The sequence below is a fragment of the Podarcis filfolensis genome, assembly GCF_964270895.1.
Source record: "Podarcis filfolensis genome assembly, chromosome: 10".
NCBI lineage: Eukaryota > Metazoa > Chordata > Lepidosauria > Squamata > Lacertidae > Podarcis > Podarcis filfolensis.
This window is the reverse complement of record NC_139612.1, coordinates 45,462,708-45,488,655: the sequence shown is the minus strand read 5'-3', so window position 1 is coordinate 45,488,655 and position 25,948 is coordinate 45,462,708. Positions and strand designations below refer to the sequence as shown.

The 25,948-nt window shown below is 42.7% G+C and overlaps 1 protein-coding gene across 7 annotated transcripts in view; it reads left to right on the top strand.

The window, feature by feature from the left end:
* The window catches only part of CACNA1I (calcium voltage-gated channel subunit alpha1 I), a 363,153-nt gene that overhangs the window by 321,516 nt on the left and 15,689 nt on the right, over window positions 1-25,948 (top strand). For 5 of the 7 annotated variants that reach the window (XM_083573883.1, XM_083573884.1, XM_083573885.1 and 2 more), the window contains 11 exons: window positions 551-676; window positions 3,157-3,246; window positions 6,587-6,779; window positions 7,779-7,930; window positions 12,712-12,821; window positions 13,716-13,849; window positions 15,004-15,074; window positions 20,600-20,678; window positions 21,783-21,904; window positions 23,890-24,210; window positions 24,791-24,937. In XM_083573883.1, the coding sequence (XP_083430009.1) occupies window positions 551-676; window positions 3,157-3,246; window positions 6,587-6,779; window positions 7,779-7,930; window positions 12,712-12,821; window positions 13,716-13,849; window positions 15,004-15,074; window positions 20,600-20,678; window positions 21,783-21,904; window positions 23,890-24,210; window positions 24,791-24,937 (1,545 nt within the window). The remainder of the gene's footprint in view (window positions 1-550; window positions 677-3,156; window positions 3,247-6,586; window positions 6,780-7,778; window positions 7,931-12,711; window positions 12,822-13,715; window positions 13,850-15,003; window positions 15,075-20,599; window positions 20,679-21,782; window positions 21,905-23,889; window positions 24,211-24,790; window positions 24,938-25,948) is intronic. The other 2 variants (XM_083573888.1, XM_083573887.1) reach the window with 1 other exon arrangement.

Below are 25,948 nucleotides of genomic sequence, written 5' to 3'. Positions count from 1 at the left end.
ATCATTTGGAAGAATGTGCTATACTTAATCTGTATGTAGGGATGGCAGTTTCATAATGTACGGGAAGTGCTAGAAAGCAGATGAGCTTCCTGTAACGTGTGAAGTCACCCTGAGATTTTCCAAATGCACAATCCAATCCCTGCCATATGGGAAAGGGAACTGGGGCAACAGATTTTTTTTAAGTCACCACCGAGTAAATTTATGTTGAAATGTCTGAGAAGTAGGGGATATTTTCTGAGTATTTAATTCATGGGAGCAGTATGCTCGCATTCAGCAAACCCAGTAACAATTTGGAACAGAATAACTCTAGACTGGCCTGGGGAATAGAATTGGGGCATTTTGCTTCTGCTAGTCCCCATTCAGCTACTTTCTCACTTACTTGCTTCCAAATGGGTGTCGGGGTTAATGACTATCAGTTCACAATGGGTCTTAAACCAGGTGGCAGTCAGTGACCGAGAGGCGAAAGTTGCCTTGTCTCATAACCAAACTCGGGAGCACCACCCTCCATTCCTAACAGCAAAATCTCTGACACAGTGGTTTCTTCTTGCAGCTGTTCAAGGGGAAGTTCTACCACTGTCTGGGCGTGGACACCCGAAACATCACCAATAGGTCTGACTGCATGGCTGCCAATTACAAGTGGGTTCATCACAAATACAACTTTGACAATCTGGGCCAGGTAAATGTGGAACCCTCCAAGTTTCCTTAGACTCACTTTAGTCTCCCTGGTGTCTTCAGCCCAAAAGGAAGGACTGTGACTTCAGACATAGATCCTCACATTGAAGGATGGGAGGTTGTAGTCCTGCTGTTGAGAGCCTTCATCTTCAGAAGCGTATCCAGTTTTTCATTACCACATTGTAAGATAGATATACCTTAAGAATCAGAATTGCAAATGGCACAGTCCATCCAACGTTAAGCGCTTCTAAGTCTCCTTGGTTTCAGCAATAAAATCAGCACATTGAACTAAACCAACCACATTTTAATAAAAATGGCAATTAAAGCTTCAGTTAAGCATGCACTTACATGTCTATTGTGAAGTAAATACCATTGTTCAATGGGGTTGACTCCCAGGTAAGTGGGTTAAAGGACTGTAGCCTTTACTCCATTACAAATTTCAGTGACATGCAAAGTGCTTAACTTTGGTTCAGATAATGCCTCAAGGTCTGGTTTGGTTTGGTTTGGTTGGTTGGTTTAAAATACTGATATACCTCATCTCATTGGAATAACATCAAGTTGGCGGACTGTGCAATAAATGATTAATGCAAAGCAGCAATTCAAAAGCTGCTTTTAAAAATTCAATAAAAGCAGCATATCTCAATTACAGTATCCAAGACTCTTTCAAGTGGTCTCAGAGGTCAGAGAAAGCTGAAGACCTCTGAGACCTAAAAGAAAAAAGAACCAGAAATAGCATGTTGAGGTTCTAGAACACGTAGGAACATAGAAAGCTGCCTTCTATCGGGTCACACCTATATGAATTGTGTAGTTAAGTAACTGGCACATGGCCCCTTTAAGAGAAACAGGCATAGCCTAGGAGGCCAGCTGCTGCAAAGCTGACTCAGAGAAGTGGCCTGACTACAGAAGTTTGTTACTACTTTATGTAGGCTCCCAGACCTTTTCAGAAATAAAGTTCATTAACTTGGCTTATAGTGAGTTTCTAGATAAACAGCTGAAGACAACACACGGTGTCAGAAGTTTGATGGTAACACAAGACCATCAGTCCATCTAGCTCAGCATTGTCTGCACTGACTAGAAGTGGCTCTCCAGGCTTCCCTTCCAGCCCTACCACCTGGACATGACAAGAACTGAACCTTCTAGATGCAAAGCAGACACCCTACTGTTGAGCTGTGGCCCTTCCCACCATATGACACGTGCACATGATTTATGTGGAAAGGATAAAGAGCTATGCATTATGAGGGATTAAACTGTAATAATTAATTGAAAATATTTTCAAATATATTTTCAAAAGTCAGAATTTTAACTCTAATTCCAACGCTGTTGATGGTGCTAATCAGGATTTACTGGGCATGTAGGACAGGAAAGCAGGATCCTACTTTTGACTCTATGCATTCATCAACTCTTCTGAACAGAGTCTACAGACCCTGCACAGAAAAGCCAATGACTTCATGGAGGGTGGAGATGGGACCTGCCACCACAATCCTGCCTTGCAGCAGCACATGTTCAGCATGCTCTGTTTAGTTGCATGAACAGGGATATCATTTTCATGGGTTTACGTTGTATGCTACCTTAAGAGACCTGGTGGCAAGTTTTAAATGCAAAGAAATCCATCGGGGGGCGGTGTTTACGAGGGACAAAGAAAGAAGCACTACAAATAGTGTGTTTAGATTCCAGTAAAGCATGTTCAGGCCGGACATTAGAAAAGATCTCCTTGCAAAAAGAACTGCTGGGGAAATGAAAATGGTTGCCTAGGGAAACTGTCAAGTCTCAGCCTCTGGAGGCTCTTAAGGGAGCAAACAGAGCGAGTGTTTATGGAGGATGCTTTACATTTCTGATTAAAGTATTCTAGCTTCTTTCCCTGTTTGCATCCAGTTGAAATTCACTGTCTAATCTGTATGTTTTCTTAATGGATGCTCCATACTCCTCCCATAATCTTCTCCCAGTGTTGGTGGAGGGAGGCCTCCTGAAGTGTCTTGGAATCTTTTTTGAAGGGTCAACTTTTCAACGGAGTTCAAATTTTCCATGGTGGAGTGAGACGTGGCAGGGAAGAGTTCAGAGCCAGTTATAAAGGGATAAGTGGGTTCTTAGAAAAGAATAATCAGATGCATGTCACAGTCCTTCCTGATACTTTTTATGTTTCCCTTTTTTGCAACCCCTTGGATTTGATAGATTTGTGACATTTTAGCAAGGAATGGAGTGTATCGTGATGAGTTGTTTTCTAAACCAACAGTGTGACTGAGCTGATCTGGTGTTTCTCTAGGGACGAATTTCTCAGCTGTCTGGCAGCACTGCCTTCTCTCTCTTCCCCCTTTTCACAGGCAAATTCTTTTTCCCTCTCCCATCAACTTTTCCTGGAGAACTTTGGCAGGGTGGTGGAGGAAGAAGGAAGGAAAGAACCTCTCTGTTTTTTTGCTATTCATTTGTGTGCATCAAATAGTCAACCCCTGAACCAGTCAAAAGCTGACTCAGTTTCATGTATTGCAGGCTTTGATGTCACTCTTTGTACTGGCTTCCAAAGATGGCTGGGTCAACATTATGTACAATGGACTGGATGCTGTGGCTGTTGATCAGCAGGTATGGAACTTGCTTTACAAAATGCTCATTCATGTTGCTTTCAGCTGGGTTGTTAAATAGGCTGGATGATCCATCTTTGATGACTCCTAATTGGTTTGCTATGTACCGCCCCAAGTACTAGGAAGTTATAGGGGGAGTGGTTAAGTTTTTTCTGGATAACATAGTGCGGCAGGCCATTTTTCATGATGTCTCTATGACAAAAGACATTGAGCATAGACAGATCACTCTTTTTCTGGTCAATGTCTGTTTTGCATGTGTTCATTCATAAAGCCAATCCTCCCTGTTTCTGCATTAAAAAAAGACCTTGCAATTTAAAATATGTATGTTTGAACATATTTTCCTAATGGTATTTTCTCGCAAAGTGCATTTTTCTAAATTTAAGTCATCATGAAAACTTGCATTTCTAGATGCATTTTAGTACTCTTTTTTGAGTGTGGGAGCTGCATTTCAAAATTAGAAGTGCAAACTCCAAAAGATTACCCGTTTCCGACCTGCATTTTAGTATTAGAGATCAGGTCAGTTTGTAGCAGAATTTGCGAATAACAGATTTCTCAGTTGACCCTTCTAATATGTCCTCTTGCTGTGTGCATTGAACTTCCTTAATACATGTGCAATGCCAAATCTCTCTCTCTCTCTCCAGTTCTCTATTCTCTCCTCAAAACTTGCATTTCCCCCCCATGGCCTTTAGTCTATACTCTTCATCCTCATTCCCAAGTGTAAATAGGCTTTAAATGCACATCAAGACATTTGCCCACAGTCCTCTCTCCTTCTCTTCTCTATCACTCCCTCTCACTGCTGTTTCTCTCCTGTTTTTGGCTCCCTCCAAACAAACTCTTCATTGGGTATTTATTCTGACTTTTTAATGCAACAGTTATACAATGAGGATTCATCCTGAGTTGCTTGTGAGATGTTTTCGCATCTTTCTGTTAAGCATTCATTTGCATTTTTAAAAGCAGATTTGTTGCTCTAGGGCAACAGAGTGCTTTAATCCACTATGATTGCACAAACCAACAGTTCAAGTATATGCTCGAATCCCTTCCACAAATTTGCCACAGTCTGGAGGCGCCCTTAGAGTATAAGTTCCTTATTTAACTGTACTATTGTTGTATAAACACCTTGCATTGAAAGCACGTTGCTTCCCTCAGAGATTTGTCAGATTGATTGGTACTATTTTCATGCTGGGCCATTCCATTTTTACTGCAGTTTGTCCTCATCTAATTTGTAGTGGGTGTAGCTTTTGTTTTCTGTGTGTGCAGACATGGCATATCTTTCAGGTAACTAGCATGGAGAAAATTGTTTTAATGCTCCCACGTTTATTCTTTTTGCATAAACTTCTGCCAATCACTGTCGTCTTCTTCTTTATCTCTTAATGGCTTTGCAGTAGTATCATGTGTCCTTTGGGGCATGATGGCAGACTCTTCAGATTGATGATCACTTGCGGCAATTCCCACCCTAGGCAGGGCTTTTCACGGCTGGCAGCTAAAATCTGCTGCTGCTGCTTGTTCACTTTAATAATGCAAGATCACTTCCCTAATGCAGATGGCAGTTGCACAGGACCTAAAAAGTGACGATGATATATTACACCCACACTGTGAACGCAACTTGTTTTCTCAGTATAGCAGAATGGTTTTCAGCTGGTCTTGTTTGGAGAGAACCATTTCTAGCACAACCTCACAACAGTTCTAGGGCAGCCAAAATATGCGTACAAAACGGTTTTTACCTACATGGGAATAAGGACAGATGAATCTGTCAATTTTTGTTCTCTCAGTTTTGCATTTTTCCAAATTTCAGTTCTCCACACCTGTGCAGCCATTCGTGAGCTTTCTTTTAAGGATCCATATAAAAATTCACCAGCATTTTAGTGTGGATTTCTCCTATTGGACACTGTCTGTGACATAAATTACTTACCAATGACACCGTCTTCTCCTTATTAATTCTTGTGAGAGTTCTTCACTCTCCTGTTACATATGCAGAATGACTCCCACCACAAACAAGGTTTCTCCCCCTTTCCCAGTACATAGAATTAAATTCCATGCTGGATTTGTTCTAAAATGAGTAAAACACTTTTAAAAATCATAATCAGGGCTTTGTTTTTAAAATAATCTAGAAAATCCTTAGACTGTGAACCTCATCCCACTTACCTGAAACTTAGCCTCATTGAATTTAATGGGACTTACTTATTCAGAGTAGACATGCATAGGATTTGACCGTTCCATTTCTCTAGCTTAGCTTCATTACCCATCTGGATATTCTCTTTGGCATCTCAGGCAGCAAATATACACACAGGGCTGCAAAATTACTTCACTGAAAAATGCTGTTGTGCCTGTACTAATTTCTGATATTTAATGACTTGATAATAGTGATCGAACATTAATAATTTGTGTATACATTGCTAAATGAGTTCTTCAGAGAATTATTGTAATTATCCTAGTCTTCTTCTCTGATACTGTAATTATTATTCTTGTATTCCAGCTACCAATATTATTAATCTAAATACTAATGCCACCCCCACACAGAAAGACACGCATGTCAAATCCTTTTGGGATGCTGTTTCAATAAGCTCTTAACACTGCACTCCTGGTTTGTTTCCCTCAAAAAAAGTTTAGAGTGCAGGAAAAAATGATACTGTTTTGGAATTTGATCAAGATCATCATGTGCAATAGCCTGATAAATCTGAGAGCTTTAAAAAAAAATAATTTAAAGCACTTTTTAATTGAGTGGGAGACGTTAAAAATTAGTTGGACTGATTGTTTTGCTTTTCCTCTGTACTTCATATAAATTATGAATATTCCATGCAACAAACCTGCAAGATATGCCACTATTATTATCCCTTTATTGTAGATCACAAGGGTTGGACTGAGGATGAAATACAGTGACTTGACCTGAACACTCAGTGAAGCAGGAACTTCCCAGCTCAATATTCATTCTCCTCAACATGACACTGCTCTAGTTTTTTTATTGCTGCCCTATTAATTAAAACCATCCTCATGATGGACAGAATGGATGAATGTCACTGTGATGGCAGTACTTTTGTTCACACATATATATGCACCATGCCTTTCCCAGGAAAGAAAAGAACAGGCAGTCAAGGAAGGATTGCCTGTAAACTCTCCTCAATAAATCACAAATATCACTCTCCAGTGCTTGAGGCGAGGGAGGATGTGTCCTGCGCCACATTTCCATGAAGTTTGGGTCTCCCATTGGTCATAAAAATCATAAATTCTTGCCGTCTTCCTTGCTTTCCAGAAATCTCCGATTTCCTTCAACAAAATCATTTCTTGGTCTTTCCTCTCATAATGTGCTAACTACAGCCTCTGTCTGTCTGTCTTTTTAATTCCAGCCAGTGACCAACAACAACCCTTGGATGCTCCTTTACTTCATTTCTTTCTTGCTCATCGTCAGCTTCTTCGTCCTCAACATGTTTGTAGGGGTGGTGGTGGAGAACTTCCACAAATGTCGGCAACACCAAGAGGCAGAAGAGGCCCGGCGGCGGGAAGAGAAGCGCCTGAGGCGCCTGGAGAAGAAGCGTAGGAGTAAGGAACAACCTAAGTGTTTTGTTGGTTCGTAGGCTGAAGTTTTCTGAGAAAAAACTTATCATTTTTTATTAAAAACAACAACAACAAATACAACATCGCTAACCCAGGTGACTGCATTTTACCTCCACAGTCAGAGGCAATAATGCTTCTGAATACCAGTTGCTGGAAACCATGGGAAAAGGGAGAGAGAGCTGTTGCTCTTGGGCTTCTCACAGGCCACTGTGAGAACAGGGTGCCAGTCTAGGAAAGCCATTGGCCTGACCCAGCAGGTGCTTATGTTCTTAATGTGTATGTGGGTGGCAAAACTGTGAGAGCTGTTTGCCGCTTGGTCAAATGTCATTGAGCATCTGCCCAAAAAAACCCTGTTAACATCACCTGTTCTTTGGGTAGATGGGGCCCATGGCTATCTCTATCTCTTTCAGTCATCATATTCTAAGACAGCCTTGGAACCAAGAGAATCCCGTTTCAATGTGCCTCTTATTTGTGCATGTAGTTTTGTGTGTACATGATTTAATGAGAAAAACACACATACCCCAAATGCACCTGGATGTGAATTAGTCCAGCCTTTCCTCTCCCCTCATCTGCTCCTTAAACCCCTTTGAATGCACCTCTGTCCCAGAACCATGGAAGTCCCTGTAACTTCTCCTTACTTCAGATTTTTCTTTTCTGGAGATGTTTGCTTCCTGTGCTCATTTGAAAACTCAATTTGTTGGAGCATGAAATGCTGGTTTAGTATCATTTCTACAAACACAGGACTAACAGATTCTTTCTGTCCCTCCCCTCTCCCCTCTCCTCCCCTCTTCCCTTTCACTTACTCACTCTCATTTCTGTTTTCTTCCCCGTCTTCTGGTTCCCTTTTATTGCATTCTTTTTTTCCTTTCCTTTCACCTTGCTCCCCTTCCTCCATTTCCATTCTTTCCTTTCCTTGCCTCTTCTCTGTTCTTCCTCTTCCCTCCCTTCCTCCCTGAATTGCTCCCCTTGCCACTCCCATGGCAGAAGCACAGCGCTTGCCGTATTATGCCACCTACTGCTCTGTCCGCCTCCTCATCCATTCGGTCTGCACCAGCCACTACTTGGACATCTTCATCACTTTCATAATTTGCCTCAACGTTGTCACTATGTCCCTGGAGCACTACAACCAGCCAATGGTGAGTGAGTTCAAGGGACTAATCCCACCTTTATGCCTTCCTCCTCCTTCCTTTTTCTCCTCCCCTTTTCACAAAGAGCTGCTTTTTACATAAAGTAGAAAATAGATGTCTAGCAACTAGGAGTAAAATGTGGTAGGCATTAGGAGATGAGTTGGGAACAGGCTACAGAGAGAACTACAGTGGTACCTTGGGTTACAGACGCTTCAGGTTACAGACTCTGCTAACCCAGAAATGGTACCTCGGGTTAAGAACTTTGCTTCAGGATGAGAACAGAAATTGCGCAGCGGCAGCGGGAGCCCCCGTTAGCTAAATTGGTACCTCAGGATAAGAACAGTTTCAGGTTAAGAACGGACCTCCAAAACAAATTAAGTTCTTAAACAGAGGTACCACTGCACTCACAAAGCAAAGAACAGCAGGTCCCCTTTATTACAAAACTTGCTTTATTAGGGCATGTGTCTGGTCACTATATAGTTTCATTAGAGCCATGTGCCTTGCCAGTTGAAAAGTTCCATGATGAATATCACTGTGCAAAATTGTCCATAAATAGAGTCAGAACTAAAAGGATAATTGCAGCAAATAGGTACAAACTAATGGGAGGGGAACTCATGTCTGATGTTATAGGTTTGTGGGGGCAGTTTCCCCTAAATTCCTGCATGCCAGATACTCCCCATAATTTCTGGAGTCAGTAAAAGTTAGAATTAATCAATGTTCAATTAAACTTCACCAAACATAGAAAACCCCTGAATTTAATTATGCTAACGAGCCAAGCCAGCTTTGCAGAGCTAGCTGGATGGGCCATTAGCAGAGGTCAAAGGTCAGTAATGGCCCATCCAGGAAACACATCAGAGGGCAAGACTGCCAGGCAAGGGGGAGTGGGGCCCCTTCTTTTCTGGGTGCTAGTGGGCAACCACAGTCTCTGTTGTGTCTCAAAAGGGAACACAGACCCTGCTAAGCATGTCTGCAACCCCAGGACTTTTGCACTACTCATGGAGATTGGGGTGGCATGCAACCCTTATTTTTTCCTCTTTCAAAGTGCAGTTTGCCGGATGAGATGTATATTTCTTAATCCAACCTGTTTGCTACTCCTTGTTTCCCATTTCGCTTCATGTCCAAAGGAGTTTGTCATCTGGTGGGGTGGGGGATGGCATGATCCTGGAGAGAGAATCCTTCCTGTCTGTTTCTCCTAAACCAGAATGATGCTGTTACCAAAACACACACAATATTAGTGTGGCTTAGTTGAAGAAATGAATTCTTGGCTCTCAGAATCAAATATATATGATATAAGATTAAAAGGTCTTTTCCCTCTGGGTAAGTACATCCTGCTCAGTTCTGTATTCATGCGTGCCAGGAAACCTCTGCCTCCAGAGCCTGCTGTCTTCAAGAGGCAGGGTCTTTAATTTCTAAGATCTGAAGTGGCCAGAACTGCAGTCATTAACTCACCTTCTCTTTCTGTTAGACTTCAAGAACAATTTTTGTCAGGATTCCTATGGTTTATACCTTGTATCTCCTCCTGCATCCCAGTTTCTTTTGGGTTTTGCTTCTAAGCTCATCATCCTATCTCCTCCCTCCTTCCTTGTTACACCCGTCAAATCTTCAAGTAGGAGACATCTCTCTTCGCCTCCTTGTATGTCACTTTCCCAACCTGTTAATTATTCTGGCATAATGGAATGCCAATAAAATGTTTTAAGGTGGCTCAAGCATATGGAACTCCAGATATGCCAGACATAATTATCCGAACCCTTTCTAGTGAGTTGCAGGAGCTTCATACAATTTTGAAAAAGTCTGCTAACTTCTTCAGAAAACTTAGTTTCCTGCTTCCTCAAAAAAGATGAAGAGCTGTTGCCCATAGATTGTTCTCTTTGGAGACCCCTCATTTATTTACTGATCAGTTAATTTGTGAAAGCTGTCCCACTGTACTGATGCCAGAAGTGGCATGTAATGATGTTTGGATTCCTTTCATACCACCCACCTTCCAACGATACAATCGTTCAGATGAACAGAGATTGTTCAGAGCAGAAGCATAGCTTGATAGCCCTGTGGCACAGAATGCAACGTGACTCATTTCCATGGAATGCAGTATGACTCATAAGCCTGCATCTAATACCAAGTCCTGTCCTGGTTTAAACTCCACTACAACATATTTGTGATTACATTAATACTTCAGAAACAAGGGTGCAGTCTTACCACAGCATCCCTTAGAGCAAGCCCTTAGAGCTACAGCCACTGCCCTGGCCAACCTGTTTCTTCTCTCAAGTGCCTCTGAGCCCCCTTCTCCAGTCTTGTTTTCAGTACTACTGTTTTCCCCCTGAAATAATCATCATCATCACCATCATCATTAATACTTCTAACCCAGCTTTCACCCTGCAGGATCACAGAGCAGTAGACAACAATGAAATAAACACATCACAAATACATCGAACCAATAAGCAAAAGCATTAAACCAAGTACATGTACAGTGGTACCTCGGGTTACATACACTTCAGGTTACAGACTCCGCTAACCCAGAAATAGTACCTTGGGTTAAGAACTTTGCTTCAGGATGAGAACAGAAATCATGCTCTGGTGGCGCAGTGGCAGCTGGAGGCCCCATTAGCTAAAGTGGTGCTTCAGGTTAAGAACAGTTTCAGGTTAAGAACAGACCTCCAGAACGAATTAAATACTTAACCTGAGGTACCACGGTATAGCAAATCAACTCTCTTAACAGTTCATCCACACCATACATTTAAAGCACATGGCTTCCATCAGAAAACCCAGGGAACTGTAGTTTGTTAAGGGTGCTAGGAATTGTAGCACGGTGAGGTGTAAATTAGTGTCCCCAGGATTCTTTGGGGGAATCTGTTGGAAAAACGCCTGGGAAGGCCACCACCTTCCCAAGACACTGGGGCGTCTCTCCAGTGGTCACCCTCTGGCTATAAATCTTCCTCAGTCCAGAGAGACCGGTGATAAGCGACCCCTCCCTCCTGAGAGGAGCACGCTCGTTTTCTGGCATCTCATAACAGAAGAAAGAGCCAATTAGTAGCTCTAAAACTACTTTATTTACAGTCTATATACAAAGAATCCATCAGCACGTCTGTGCTCTCTCAGCATCAGTACAGAACAGCCTAACACAGAGAAGTGAAACTAACTTCCAACAGTACTGAGACTTCCTGTCTCATGCTCTCAGACACTCACTTAATATAAACAACATAGTGCTACTTGCTGGACAGCTTGGTGGATAAAAATCCTAACAGAATCCAGGTGCATTAAGTGAGCTTTAACACTCTTCTCCTGAATGCCTGCCCAAAGAGAGATGTTGGCAAAAAGTCATCCATTAAGAGGACCACAGCATTTCCACAGGGAGGGAACTTTATAACCAAGAAGGCCACCAAGGACCCTTTCCTAGGTCACCACATCAGGAGACAGGGTAGTTGCTAGGGCTTCCTCTTCAGATCTGGGGAGATATTGTACAGACCATTTGTTTTGCAGCCCCTTCAAAAGACATGTCCTCAAAGATTCCCCTCTCACACAAAAGAAGGGGGGGTTCACATAGCAGCAATGTAGGTAAGAGGCATTTACATGGCTGTGCAAAATTTGGCATTTGTTGTTTGGGGTTTTTTAAGCCATGGAAAGCTGCTACAGAAACAATAAAAGGCCATCATCTTCATCATGGAAGAATGAATCGTGTATGAACTGTAAACAAGGTTGAAACATGCAAATCTTCTCAGCAAGGAACAAAACAGAAAGGAACTAAATGTTAAGATACTTGAGGTATACCGCTGCAGACATAGTCTTTTGATAGCTCAGTATTCAAGAATCCTAGAATTATGTAGTTATATTTGTAAAGAGTAGCAGAGGTGGGTTTTTCTCCTACAAGGAACACTGCTTTCTCCTGCGTTCACTAGACCTCACATACGTTCAGCTCCCAAATTAAATTCTGGCTGTGTCTTCCTTGTCACCCCATGAACCAGGTGGAATGTCCACTTAGGCTGCACACACACAATACACTTAAAACACATGACTCCTCCCCCCCCCCCCCAAGAATCCTGGAAACTGTAGTTTACCCCTCACAGAGCTACAATTCTCAGCATCCTTAACAAACTCCAGTTCTCGGGAATCTTTGGGATGGGGAACATGTTTTAAATGCATTTTATGTTATTGAATGCTTCGTATTTTAAATGCATTTTATGTTATTGGATTGTTTATTTGTTTTTTTGTTGCATTTATATACCACCTTTCTGCCAAGGCACCCAAGACGGTTTACGATTTTGAAATATTAAAGCAATCAAATTATATAAATGTAAAATCAGCACTGCAGTGGAGGAGACAGTCAGACTCAGCAAGCCCTAATGTTATAATTGTTATTATTATTATGGTTCCCCCAGCCAGATGTTGTCTTTCCCTGCCTCCATCACTCTCTTTTTCTTTCTCAGAGGGCAGGTGGTGTCTGTTGAGCCTCTTTTATGGGGTAGTTTTCTACCCCCAATGTGATTTACAGTGTATCTTGGGGTAGTCATTTGTTCAGTGTTTTGTTTAAAGTGGGAGAGGTTACTTTTGAAAAATTGCTCTGAGGAAAGGGGTGTTATCACTGACACAGGGACTAGTCAGTTAGTGCTTGTACGCATTAGCATTTGCTACAAACTGGTGGCTTGCTGCCAACAGCTTTCCTGAACTCAGTCTAGGAGAGGAGATTGTTCATGTGCTCAGAATCAGTAAATGTGCTTCCACACCTTCCTCCTTTTGATTCTCACAGACCAGTTAGGGAACTTGATGACATTAATGTTCCCTTTTCTTTCAATTCCTAGTCTCTGGAGACTGCCCTCAAGTACTGCAACTACATGTTCACCACTGTGTTTGTCCTGGAAGCGGTTTTGAAGCTTGTAGCCTTTGGGCTGAGACGCTTCTTCAAAGACAGGTGAGCTGGAAAGAATGTGAGTCATACCCTGTGGCACACAGAAGATCAGAGGTGACACTTTCTGTGTTTGGAATACCATTCACTACCTGAACTACTGTATTTGAATTAGCATGAATTTGGGGACAGGTGACTCTGACCATGGACATTTTTACAAAGTAATGCTTAGGGCACCCTTCCTCACTTGGTACCCTCTGGGAGTTTTAATTTCTGCCTCCCATCATCCTTGACCATTGGTCATGTTGGTTGGGGCTGATGGGAGCAGTAGTCTAAGACAGCTGGAGGGTGCCAGGTTGGAGTAGGTTGGCTTAGAAGGAAGCCTCTTTCCTTGGAAGGAAATACAGATGACATGGCTATCAAGGCATTCCTTCACTCAGTGGAACTCTCCAGTCATTTCCCACCACCTTGGCCACCACTTTGCCTTTATAAAGTGTTTGTCTTCTATTTATCTCTTAGCTCCTTCCCTAGTCACCATTGATCAGGGACACACTTACCATGTCCCAAATTCAGTCCAGTTAAAGAATCTAAGATATTGGGGCGGGGAATGCTGCTGCCAATCAAAGTGAACAATATTGAATCAGTATAAAGCATTTTGATGTATCATATTTAAAAAATGTGCCTCCCCACCTGCCAAATAATAATCAATTAGCATGCAAAAATAAATTCTCATCCAAGCAAACAGAACAGCCAAAATAAAGGATGTCCCTTTGCTTAATTGGCATGCTCATTTATTTAATTAGCAAACACAGATTTCCATGTTTTGTTCCAATTTTTTAAAAAATGGAACCTTTGATAAGTACAGCATTACAAATAACATATTGATAAGCTGTGCCTAGTTTGAAAGTGTGTCATTTATGAAAATTGTCAAAGGAATAAATTGATTCCTATCTCTTAAAGGTGGAACCAACTGGACCTGGCCATTGTTCTGCTCTCAGTCATGGGCATCACACTTGAGGAGATTGAAATAAATGCTGCCCTTCCCATCAACCCAACCATCATCCGTATCATGAGAGTGCTGCGTATTGCCCGAGGTGAGCTACAGAGGGAGCTACAGAGCACAGACTGACCAATAGGCGTGTTTCAAGAAAGATGAGGAAGGGCTGTAGCTCAGTGGTCGAGCATACGCTTTGCATGCCGAAGGCCCCAATTTCTATCCTTGGCACCCCCCAACAAGATTGAGAAGGACTCCTTACCTGAAACCCTGGAGAGCCATGTCCAGTCAGTAGGCAGTATTGAGCTAGATGTACCAATGATCTTCCTATATTCCTATGTTCCTAATGTATTAGCAGGAGACTAGACTGAGGAAGACTAAGCAACTTGGAGTCTTTGTGCTAAATCACATGTTGGGCCTCACATGCCCTTGATGCTTGTGAAATTTGTCATCTTCTGTGTGTGTGCAAGAGCCACACAGATGCAGTCATTCTGGCATCTTTCTCCTACCATGCTTATCCATGCTTACCATGTGACTCTTCAGCATGCGTAGCAGGGCTCTTCTTAACACCATGCAGGTTTCCAGTGCTCTGAATTTTCCACAGAACTATGGACTTGAGCAGGGCTGCTTTCTGACTGACAACTGAGTAACACTCAACTAACTGGGACTTTGCCAGACATATTGCCAGACATTCACATGTACCTGTGCAAGTGATGCTGCCAGAGTTCAGAACTGGAGGTGTTTAGAGCATGAACTTCCCCAGTTAGCCATGTATGGGCTAATTACGAGTTGAGCCAAACATCTCCAGAACGGCCCCTATAGTAATTAGTGTGGGGACCTATTTCCTCTGACATTTACCTGGTGACACCCAAATCAATGAGAAGTACGGCTGTGCTGCTGCAACCTGTGTTAGGCTGCACAGGACCACTGAGAATGCCAAGGGCACCGGTGTTGCAGCTTTGGTCCTTGGTAAGAATCCTCTGAATTCTGGTACCCAAGAGAGTATGCTCATCTGTATAGTGGCGAGGGCACCATAATTACTGGGAACTACCATTTCAGAAACAGAAGGGGTTAAATGGAGAGGAGGCGAGTGGCTGAGAAAAAGAGACTGGGTGGTGGGGAGAAAAAGATGAGATGTTGGCAGGAGTGTTCTCTAATCAGACACATTAGGGAGGAAAACCAGCAACAGGACCATTGCTTGGTTTGCTGATCCTGTGTGAAAAGCCACCCACTTTGCTTTTTCCCCCATGACAGTTTTGAAGCTCCTGAAGATGGCGACTGGAATGCGAGCATTACTGGACACAGTTGTGCAAGCACTGCCACAGGTAAATGAAGCTGTATCTTTTTACAGAGGATTTTGCACTAGTTTTTTTTCATTTAAGAGTAAAAACGTTTAATTATGAGATGGGCTGAGGCTGCCATTCCTGAGGGGAAAAGAAAGTAGGCCTTAGCTGCCAACAGCCCAACCCTAGGCTTATTTATTCAGAAGTAAATTCCGTTGCATTCAGGAGGACTTGCTCCCAAGTATGGGAGTGTAGAATTGTACAGCCCAAGGCTGAACTCACAAACATACTTATTGAGGTGTAAGCTCCAATAGGCACAGTGGGATTTCCTTCTGAGTAAGCCTTCCTGTGACTGCATTGTACATGTTACAAATTCTGAAATTTTGAAAGCACGGTTATTTTATCTTCTGCCTTTTGGATAAGCGGTTGGTATCGCCGCTCCCACATTCTTTTCTACAAATAAGATATCCGATACTTATTTTAAAAAGGAAGGTTGGAAGCCCAAGACTGATGAAGTGATATTTTCTACTGGCCAACTTATATATGAATTTGTAAGTTTACTAACCAAAAATAATAAGACTTAAGATTCAAGTTCACTAATTAAAAACAAAAATCTGAAACAGTAAGTTTGCAAACTTTCTTAGAGCTCTTTATCAGCAAATGGGGTCTGATATCATATTCTCCATTTTGTATCTTATATACACTTCCACCTGTCAGCTTTGTCTGGCAAATCATAGTGCTTTTGTGGGAGACTGACATGCCTGCAACTCTCACACCCATTGGACAGCTGTGATCATTACCATTAGTCCAGGCACTCTCACTGAATCACTACATGAGGCAGGAAGGAGACAGCAACAATTGTGTAAAAATAATGATGGTAACTCCAAATACCCATGACAGCAGAGAACCCTTGGATCAGCAACGATCTGCTTCAGCACTGTGCAGATTGTAAGTTTCAGTCACACTGATTCAGTAGGCTTGCCACTTGCCAAAACACTACAATTGCTCAGCTATGCTTCTGTCCATTAGCTCCACTGACTTTCATTTCACACTTCAGGAAAGGAAACAATATTCAGGTTATTAGCTCTTTATCCCCTTAGATACTTTTATCCCTTTTAGCCTCATTGAACACAGTGCTTTTACACAGTGTTAAATGATCTTACTCCTATTTTCCTTTTCCTTTCTTTCTTTCTTTCTTTCTTTCTTTCTTTCTTTTGTTTCTTTTTTTGTTTATCTCACTATGCCCTTGGCTAGATGTACTCTGTATTAACAATGCATGCTTTTGGTGCTCAAAGTAAATAATGCAAAAATGCAGAATTGTATTTAATTTGGCATCATCCATTCTGATTTCACTATTCTCAGAACTGGAAATATTTTGGCAGTGACTGGTGTGTCAAAAGACACTGCCTATGGCCATTTTTGTTTTCAGGACCTTTGGCAATATCTACCACCACATTGTCAGACATTGTTCTCCAACCATAAGGGCTGAAAACCAGATTTTGAAAAATGATATTACTGGGGCCAAAATAGACCCTTCATGTTACATCACCTGGACGTCCCATTTGTAATAGGGAAGGCCATGTCCAATATTCAGAGAGGCAAACAAGACTGAGAGAACTGGCAAGGCAAGGAGGTCTTAGCCCTTTCCCTACCTCAGAAAGATGCTTCAGGCTGCTTCCTTCTCATCTCCTCCATGGGAGTTTAAGTGTGGCATAACACACTCTCAAATTGGCGGCAAGGGACACTTCAGTCCTTTACTTCCATTTCCTTTAGCTCATGTATGGAGTGAGAAGGTCTAGGTCTGGTCAGTGGTCCCTGTATGGGAGGCCAGTTTGGAACCTCATGTACCCTGCCTTGAGTTTCATGATGGGAAAAGGCATGACATAACATGTAATAAATAAATAGTCGTCAAGGGTGGATGGGATCTGTGACTGTTTTGAAGGCCAGCTAGGAAGCTGCCTGGGAACTAGAATGGTTCCCCAGATTGCCAACTATGCATCTCACATGGCTAGACCTTGCTCCTATAGGAGGCAGTATCTGCCACCAACTTAAATGCATGAGAGAGAGAAGGTTGTTGATGACTACTTGCCATGATTGCTATGCTCTGCCTCCATAGTTAGAGGCAGCAATGAAACCGCAGGAAGGCCAAGTGCTGTTGTGCTCAGGTCCTGCTTAGGGGTTTTCCACAGGCATCTGTTTGGCCACTTCAAGAACAGGATGTTGGACTAGACGGGCCATTGGCCTGATCCAGCAGGCTCATCTTACATTCTCATGTTCTTAATCTACAAAAAGCACAAAACCTCCTCTCCTCTTTGAACTCAAGTGCCAGAGGATGTTAAGAATGTTTAAACACTATGAGCAGTGGTTCCATTTTTTTAATATATAAATAATTCCTTTCTTATTTCTCTTTTAATTTTTTTCATGTAACTGTAAAGTGGGAGCATCAAATAAAAATAATGTGCTTGGGGTTGTTGTTGTTTTTTTTAAAAGAAAGACTAAAAATGGGCCTGACTAACTCTGGCTCTCACTCTTCCTTCTCCATTTTCCATTCTCCTGTCGAATGCCTGATCGTTTATCAAGTCTCCTGTCCCATGAGAAATAATGCCTCCTCCATCTTTACATGTAGTGAAATGTCACCTGAAAGGCAGCAGCTGGATAGGGGGATTTGCATGACTTGCAAAAGGCAGCTGCTCAAGAGAAATACTCAGTATTGATGTTTCCACTGCCCACCACTCGATTCCCATGGGTATCAAGCCAGGAGCAAACTGACAGAATTCCACTTGATGGATAAGTGGCTTGGGAAACAGGGATTACACATACACTTTGGTTCTTAGGAGATAATTGCCAAAGAATGAATAATGGCATCCAAGAGGGCTTACCGAAGCAGCTATCTTCTATCTTGTCTATAAAAAAATATGAACATGTGTTTGTCTGTTGGTTGGTTATTTGATTATCTCTTTGTGTGAATGAGGTGAGCCTGAAACTTTATCTCAAATTGTTACACATGAGACTTGTGCGTGATATCACATTCTTGCCTCCAGTGCACTGCTATCTGATGCAACTTGTAACACTTTTTTAATTGTACTCCGGATTACAACTCTACAGTTCTGTGGAATTCTTGCCTTCTGTTTGCTGCTCTGTCTGCGCAAACAAGAATCCCTTGTTTTCTTACACTGAGAACACATACCCACTTTTTATCATTTACAAATGAGGGAGTTATGCTACAGAGGCTATGAGTTTTAGATGTTCAGAGGGCAGCATCACCCTCCCCCAAGAGTACAGCCTTCAGGAGGAAAGGGCTCATCAGTGGTGTTTTAAACCCCACTTGTGTGAAACCATTGCTCTTCATAAAAATACTGAAGTTTCCACATTGTGAGGTGGGGGGTTCAAAATCAGATATATTTATTTTTTACTATATATGACATTTTGCAGTAATCTATCATTGAAATTATTAGGACATAGATGAGTGTGGCCAAGTCTCTGTCATCAAGGAGGGGATGCAACCAGCTTAATCAGTTAAAGGCATTCCTAACCACTGCCACCACTTGGGCACCCATGAGCAGCACCAGGCAGTACATTTACTTTTTCCAGGTGAGTGCAACACTATCCAGAACAGGCACACATACTCCCTGTGTTTGGGTCCCTTGGACTGCCTGCCATCATCGTCCTATCTTTTCAGGATTCAACTTCAGTTTGTTCATCTGCATCCAGATAATAACTGCATCCAAGTTAGGACTCTTGACTGCTGGCATTAGGTTTGATGTTAGCCAGGGGCCATCAGCACTCCAGTGACACTGCACTCCAGAATGATTAATGTTCTCTGCCTGTGGCTGCATATAGATGTTTAAAAGCATTGGGGACAAGGTGGCACCTTACAGCATTCCAGGCCGAAAGAGTAGCATCCACCCAAGGCTGCCCTCTGCACCTGCCTTCTCAGGCAGGATGAGAATCATTGCAAAACAGTGTCTTCAGGTTATCTGCATCTGAAGGCATGTTTCCCTATCTGAAGAACTTGTGCTGGGTTGTTCTTCAAGCACCGGCAAAGCCTAGAAAGCACAATACTTCATTATTTCTTTAGAAGGCAGCTTCATTTAATAATGTTGCAAGGTGGAGGCTGCAAAGATTAAGCCATAGTTTAAGCCATAGTGCATGGGGGGTTTCACTCGAGGCAGTAATAAAATTTTCAGCACTTAAGTGATTGGGTTGAGTTTCCATATTCTGCACATTGACTCTTCAGGGGACAACCAAATTATCCATAACATTATTATTCTCAAAGATCTATGAACTCTGGCAGAACAAGTATTTCAAAATTAAATCCTTTCCATTCTGATAACCTTTTGCTTTATGTCTTTCCTTTTTCCTCCTCTTGTTTTTCAGACACAATCTTAGCAAACCATGTAGTAGTCAACCTTCCATGCTGTGAGCCAGGTGTACTACAGAAGTGTGGAATTGAAGTGCCTGATTTTGGCTGGGGAAGGGGTGGGCAAATAGGGAGTCTCTACTAATTGGGCATTTGCTGCCCAGCCTGGCCACAGCGTGATCTCATTCCCTGCCCCGTGTGGCCATGGGGAAATGCTCAGCACCTCTCCAGGTTGGATCCTTAGCTGTTCAGGTACTCCATTAAAGGGGTCCGGGAAAGGTGTTTTTGTCCAAGAGTTCACATGGGGGCTAATGGACCAGAGCACCCTTCCTAGTGGTGGCCATGGCAGGATTGTAACACCTGGTGCATGTCAGGGGATGACCCTCTGGTTAGGTTCAGCACTCCCCCCCCCCTTAACAACCAGCAGAGTCACTGCTTGATACCAGATACATACCCAATGCCTTGGCATAAGCATACTTGCAATAAAGATTGCAGACTATTTCAACCCGATATCAATGTTGTGTTTGTTATTTTGATGGTTGGCCCCTCACTAGGCTACTGACATCATGTGCCTGGGTATGCAATTGTGGTGCTCTCTGCTCCCTGCATCATACCTTGTTTGGAGGAACTGTTTATGCTCCCGGTTTGGGAGGAGCAATCCAGGAATCCAGCCCTTCAGTCACACCTCCTGAGTCAAGTTCAGTTTAGGGAGAACAAGTAGAAGATGGGTGTGCTTTCTTGAAGCTCTCTGTTGACATTTCAACTTCCAGTTCAGACTGTCCACTTCTGGTTCAAACTATTCATTTCCAAAGTGTTTTTAGTATACACCACAATTGAAATTGCCGCCTCCTTTTCTCATGTTGAATCTGGTAGCATTTTTCAGAATCTCTAATTTGTTGCTGCGTATTTGTTAAGCCACCTTTGGGGTTCTACTATGAGATGTCGGATCTGGCCATAATAATACAGGTCTTAGATACATCCCAGTTGGACTACTGTAACACACTCTACTTGGGGCTGCCATCATCCCTCCAATAAATTGAATAGATTATCTGAATCATTTGTAAGAAGCACAAATGCAGAGGTGTGTGTATGTGTAGGTTTTCTCCCATGCTACTCTAATGGGGATTGAGGTCTCAGCTTGGTGATGCTTGTATCATACGCATTCGTTTGGCTTGACTTTGGTTTGTATGTTTGATTTTTTTCTTAGGTGGGGAATCTTGGGCTGCTCTTCATGCTCCTTTTTTTCATCTATGCTGCTCTAGGAGTGGAGCTCTTTGGGAAACTCAGTAAGTTTCTAGCACAGAGGTGGGTTACAAGATGCATGGAAGATTCCCATCACGCATTAGGGTTATTTTTTCCACAGCAATTAACAGAATTTCTGAGTATCTCCAAGAATCTATCATGACAGGGAATTTCTCTTGCATGGTTTGTTGCCCGCAGTTAGTCTGTTTCAAAGATGGGTGGCCGTTGCTTTCCATACAGTTACTCCAGTGAATTGTTAAAAAAAAAAGTACCTGGGTATGCCCACTTGGGGTGATCAAGGACTATCTCAGCCCAACTCGATTGAAGCCCAGCTGTGCCCAAATTGACCCAATCTGTTTTAGGGTTTGGACTTTGGCTGAATCCAGGGCACAGCCCTACATTCATATACAGAAAATGAGCTTGTATACATTATTCTGTTATTTAAGAAGAAATTATAGATGATTCCTGTACACACAGGAATCTTGGAGACATGACCTCTGATCCCAAAATGATGGATTGATAGATATTATTTTTATATTTAACCACCTGCCATATACTGTGACCAGTCCTTTTGGAATTATTGGGCTGAAGCATGGAGTTCCTCAAAATTTAAGTTCTTGAGGATGTAACACTTGAACAACCATTAGATGAAGTTGTAGCTGTTATCACTAAGTGAATTAGAAATTCAGTCATTTACTTTGTCACTCTCACTGGCTCTAACATCTGGCTCCAATACATTTGCTGACTGAAGCTTATGCATCCTAATAGCCCATCAGTTTTAATGAGCAATGCAAACACAGCATTTTTGCACAGTAGCATCCAGAAGTAATGTAGGAATATAGTTTGGATCTTCCAAATGTAATAATGGAAGGCAGACATTTGGAAAGTAGCTTGACATAAAATATTGCAAGAACAAGATTTGTGTGTGTATGCATGTGTGCGTCCTGATAAATATGGGAACTCATCAGATTTTAGTCATTTTGGCCATTCCAGCTTGTTGGCCAGTAACAGTATGCAAAAGCTATTTTTATGTGGACTTGGATATAAAGTTACAATTAATATTACGAAGAACTGCTTTTTCATCTCTTGCCTTTCACTGGAATATAGCCAATGGTTCACTTTTTCTCCTATAAATCACTTCTTTCCAGTTTGCAACGATGAGAATCCCTGTGAGGGTATGAGCCGCCATGCCACCTTTGAGAACTTTGGGATGGCCTTCCTCACACTTTTCCAGGTCTCCACTGGTGATAACTGGAATGGAATCATGAAGGTAACTTGGGCCACTGTTGGAAATATGTCTTTGGTCCCAATGAATTACATCCTGAAATGGAAACAGACCGGCACTTATTAGAAGTTGTGTGTGTGTGAGGATAGAGAAAAGAGTAGGATTGAATAATGCTGCAAACATCTAATCTGTGGCTGGGTGTAGAAGTGTTGGTGCTTCCCGGGAGGAAGGAACCTGAACAGATCGCAGCTTGGCACATAGAGTTCACCTCAGGACAGGTGGTGAATTTTCATAGTATTATCAGAGCTTGTGTAGAATCTGGTTTTCTGAACCAGAAGCTGACAAGAAGAAAGGAAAGAGAATTGAGAAATTGGCACAAGTCCTTCTCACCATATTACACAAACTGCCATTCTCTAGTATTTTATAAAAATTGTCTGTAGCAATGCAACCTCTCCCTGTGTGGAATGGGGTTCTTTCATTAAGATGTAAAAGCTAAAAAATATAAAAAGCTGGTTTTAGAGTAATGTATGAATATGAAGGGATGGGTGGCACTGTGGGTTAAACCACAGAGCCTAGGACTTGCTGATCAGAAGGTCGGCGGTTCGAATCCCCGCGATGGGGTGAGCTCCCGTTGCTGGGTCCCTGCTCCTGCCAACCTAGCAGTTCGAAAGCACATCAAAGTGCAAGTAGATAAATAGGTGCCGCTCCGGCGGGAAGGTAAACGGCGTTTCCGTGCACTGCTCTGGTTCGCCAGAAGCGGCTTAGTCATGCTGGCCACATGACCGGAAGCTGTACGCTGGCTCCCTCGGCCAGTAAAGTGAGATGAGTGCCGCAACCCCAGAGTCGGCCACAGCCGGACCTAATGGTCAGGGGTCCCTTTACCTTTACCTATGAATATGAAATCAGATAAGGCCCCATGAAAGACACTCTGCCATATGCCTGCCCTAGTTTTGACCCATGTCCTCCTGCCTTGACAAGAGATAAACCAGAACTGTGGCAGTAAGGCCCATGAGTGAACTCTCCAGAGCAAGCAGTGCAAGAATCCTCCTTACCTTCCTAACCCTGCGCATAGTTTCTAGTCACTTAAACAAATAACATTCGATGCCAAATCCCTAACTCAATAAAATGTATTTTGCAAGAGCAAACATATTAACACCAGTTAGGCTTGTGCAGAGCTTGCCTGAGGCCTGGGGTGAGAGTCTTGTTGGAATAAAGTTATAAACTCAAACAAAAAGGCAGCTGGTCCCTGGCAGGGGCCCCCGGGGCAAGTGTACCTGGCTGCCCCCAACCCTCTGCATGGGCCTGACAGCAGTGTTCCTGTTTATATGTACTGAAATAAATAAGCCCTTCTCCAGCTGCCCCCAGCAAGTGAGCTGCAGTTGTTGACTACTGTGGAAAGGGCCTTTTCAGTGGTGGCACCCTGGTTATGGAATGGCCACTCCAGAGATGCTCGCCTGGTGCCTTGTTTATATTCTTTTCAGTGCCAGGTGAAGACATTCTTATCTCCCTGGGTTTTTTAGATCTTTGTACTTTTAATCCACTGAATCTTAGATCTGCCTTTAGTGATGCTTTACACCTTCTGGTGTTTTACTTGCTACCACTGACTTTTTTTGTTGTTTTATTGATGACTGATGTCATTGCCATTTAATGTTTTATCGTAAGCAGTCTAGAAAACTGTGTCATTGGGTGGCATAGAAATCATGTAAGTAGATAGACAGACGGACAGCCCATTAGGAGTAAACTGGAACTGACATTTCATTGGCTTGCTAGAAAAGGCCAGCCCACTCGACCGATTTCCTGTGATTCCAGAAACTTTGGAATTAGAGAAGAGAGGAGAGTTCTGTGTCCAGAAGCTGCCATCTTGCCATCTTTGTCTGTATACTTTGTCTGAGAGAGCAACCACATTTGCATTCATTACTTCAGCCTTTTCTCTCTTCTTTCTCTCTGTATGTGTATGTGTTGTGGGGTTTCTGTTTGGTTTTCTTTGAGGGTGTTTTCTTCCTCATTTGTGGCCTAACATGTTCCTCAAGGACACACTGCGTGAATGCACTCATGACGACCGGAGCTGTCTCAGCAACCTGCAGTTCATCTCGCCACTCTACTTTGTCAGCTTCGTGCTCACCGCCCAGTTTGTCCTCATCAATGTAGTAGTAGCTGTGCTTATGAAACACCTGGACGACAGCAACAAGGAAGCACAAGAGGATGCAGAAATGGATGCTGAGATTGAGCTGGAGATGGCCCACGGCCTCTGCTCCCGTAACTGTGGTTCACCGAGTGCTGGACACGATGGAGGAGGTGGGAGATTGGATCCTGGAGGACAGCTGTGCATGGCATGTTACTCTCCTGCACAGGTAGGTGGCGGTGTTTGGTTGTTGTTGTGTTGCTTAATTGCAAGACTTTGGCACATTGATGTGGGTAGGAGAAGGGCAGCTTAGGTGGTTGCAGAACCTGATGGTGGAAAAAGGTGTGTCTATAACTATATGGCCGGCTGGCATTCAGTTCTAGGATGGGTGTTTGGACGAATTGGCAGTCACATGGAGCCAGAACTTGGAACAGCAAAGGGTGCTCTGTAGAACTGAGACCAGTGTTCTTTGAGGAGTTCAAAACTGGAATGAGAAGGGATTTAAGTGCGTGTGTGGAGGTGTGTTAGCAAAGCACAACGGGTACTGCAGGGCAAGGTTGAGGAACACTTGCAGCCTTGGACATGAAGCTTCTGTGGTGCCTCTCTACACATGGCCAGTTAGTCATATGAGCCCCTCCCTTTTACATCATCAAGCAGGGCCACATTCTGCCTACTTTACTTGCATTTTGTAAGACCATACAACCTCTTTTAGCCTTCTGGATATACTCACACAGAAGAACACTGAAACAAACAAAAACTTGGAATTCTTAAAATTATTTCTCCCATCCTCCCCCTTTCTTGTCCCCTAGGAGAACTTATGGCTGGACAGTGTCTCTTTAATTATTAAGGACTCCTTCGACGGGGAGTTAATGATCATCGATAACCTATCGGGCTCCGTCTTCCATCATTACTCCTCGCCGGCCATGTGCGAGAAGTGTAACCATGACAAGCAAGAGGTAACCTGCGTGCGAGGATATGGGAGGGGGACCCCCCCACACGTGCGAGAACACACCCGCACACCCTGAGGCCTTTGAGATCTCCCTGGGATGGTCTCCTGGTGATAGGTGACTTAGACTTGAAGCTTTGAGTTTTGTTACTGAAGTGTGTTCTTGAAGTGAAGTCCTTGTCAGGAGGAAATGCATATTTGTATCAGCAGAAGGCTGAATGAACAGACAGCTGGACCAACGAGGCTGGCAGAAAAGTGTAGGTAGATAGACAGCGCAAGGAGAAATCATGGAGGCAGAGTTCAATTTTTCACTAGGAGAAAATAGGTTGTAGACGCTGTATTGTCTCACTGTTTTCAAGGTTCAGCTATCAGTTCAGCTAACAAGGCATTGCCTGATCAGTTTTAAGCCCAGTTCTACTCTTCAGTTTTCCATTTCAGCTGATGAGACTTAGGCATGTTGTTCAGTATTAAATATTTTCTGGTTTCTGCGGAGCAAAATTTCTAATGAAAGTGTAGTTCATAAGTAAAATCCATTTTTAAAACAGTAAGATATTGGTGAATCCTCACTTCGTCTGTTCATCTTGTTGGCAAATGGCTTATTGTGGACCCTTTGGTGTATGATTAAAATTGCTGCTGGAAGACATAGAAAGAGGCTACAATGGGAGAAATAAGATTTTGACTCTAGGTGTTAGCAACTGTTGTAGGTAGCTGCTACAGAAATGGTCAGGGAGATGTCAAGAAACTCATGTCATTCTTGCAGGTACCATAACCATCCACTGCCATTTCTCTCCATTTAATTTAAATGTCTTAGTTGCATTGATTTCAAAGAGTTTGAGAAGTCTTTGACCTGTGAACAAAGATTATCAGTAGTAGTTTACTATCATATCTAAGAAGTCAGATTGGCTCCATATACTAGATATACATACTAGATTTTATATATATATTAACAATGCACTACATTTGTATCTTCTTGATCATTAGTGGCCAAAACTTTTGTTTTGTATTAAAAAGTACATTACAA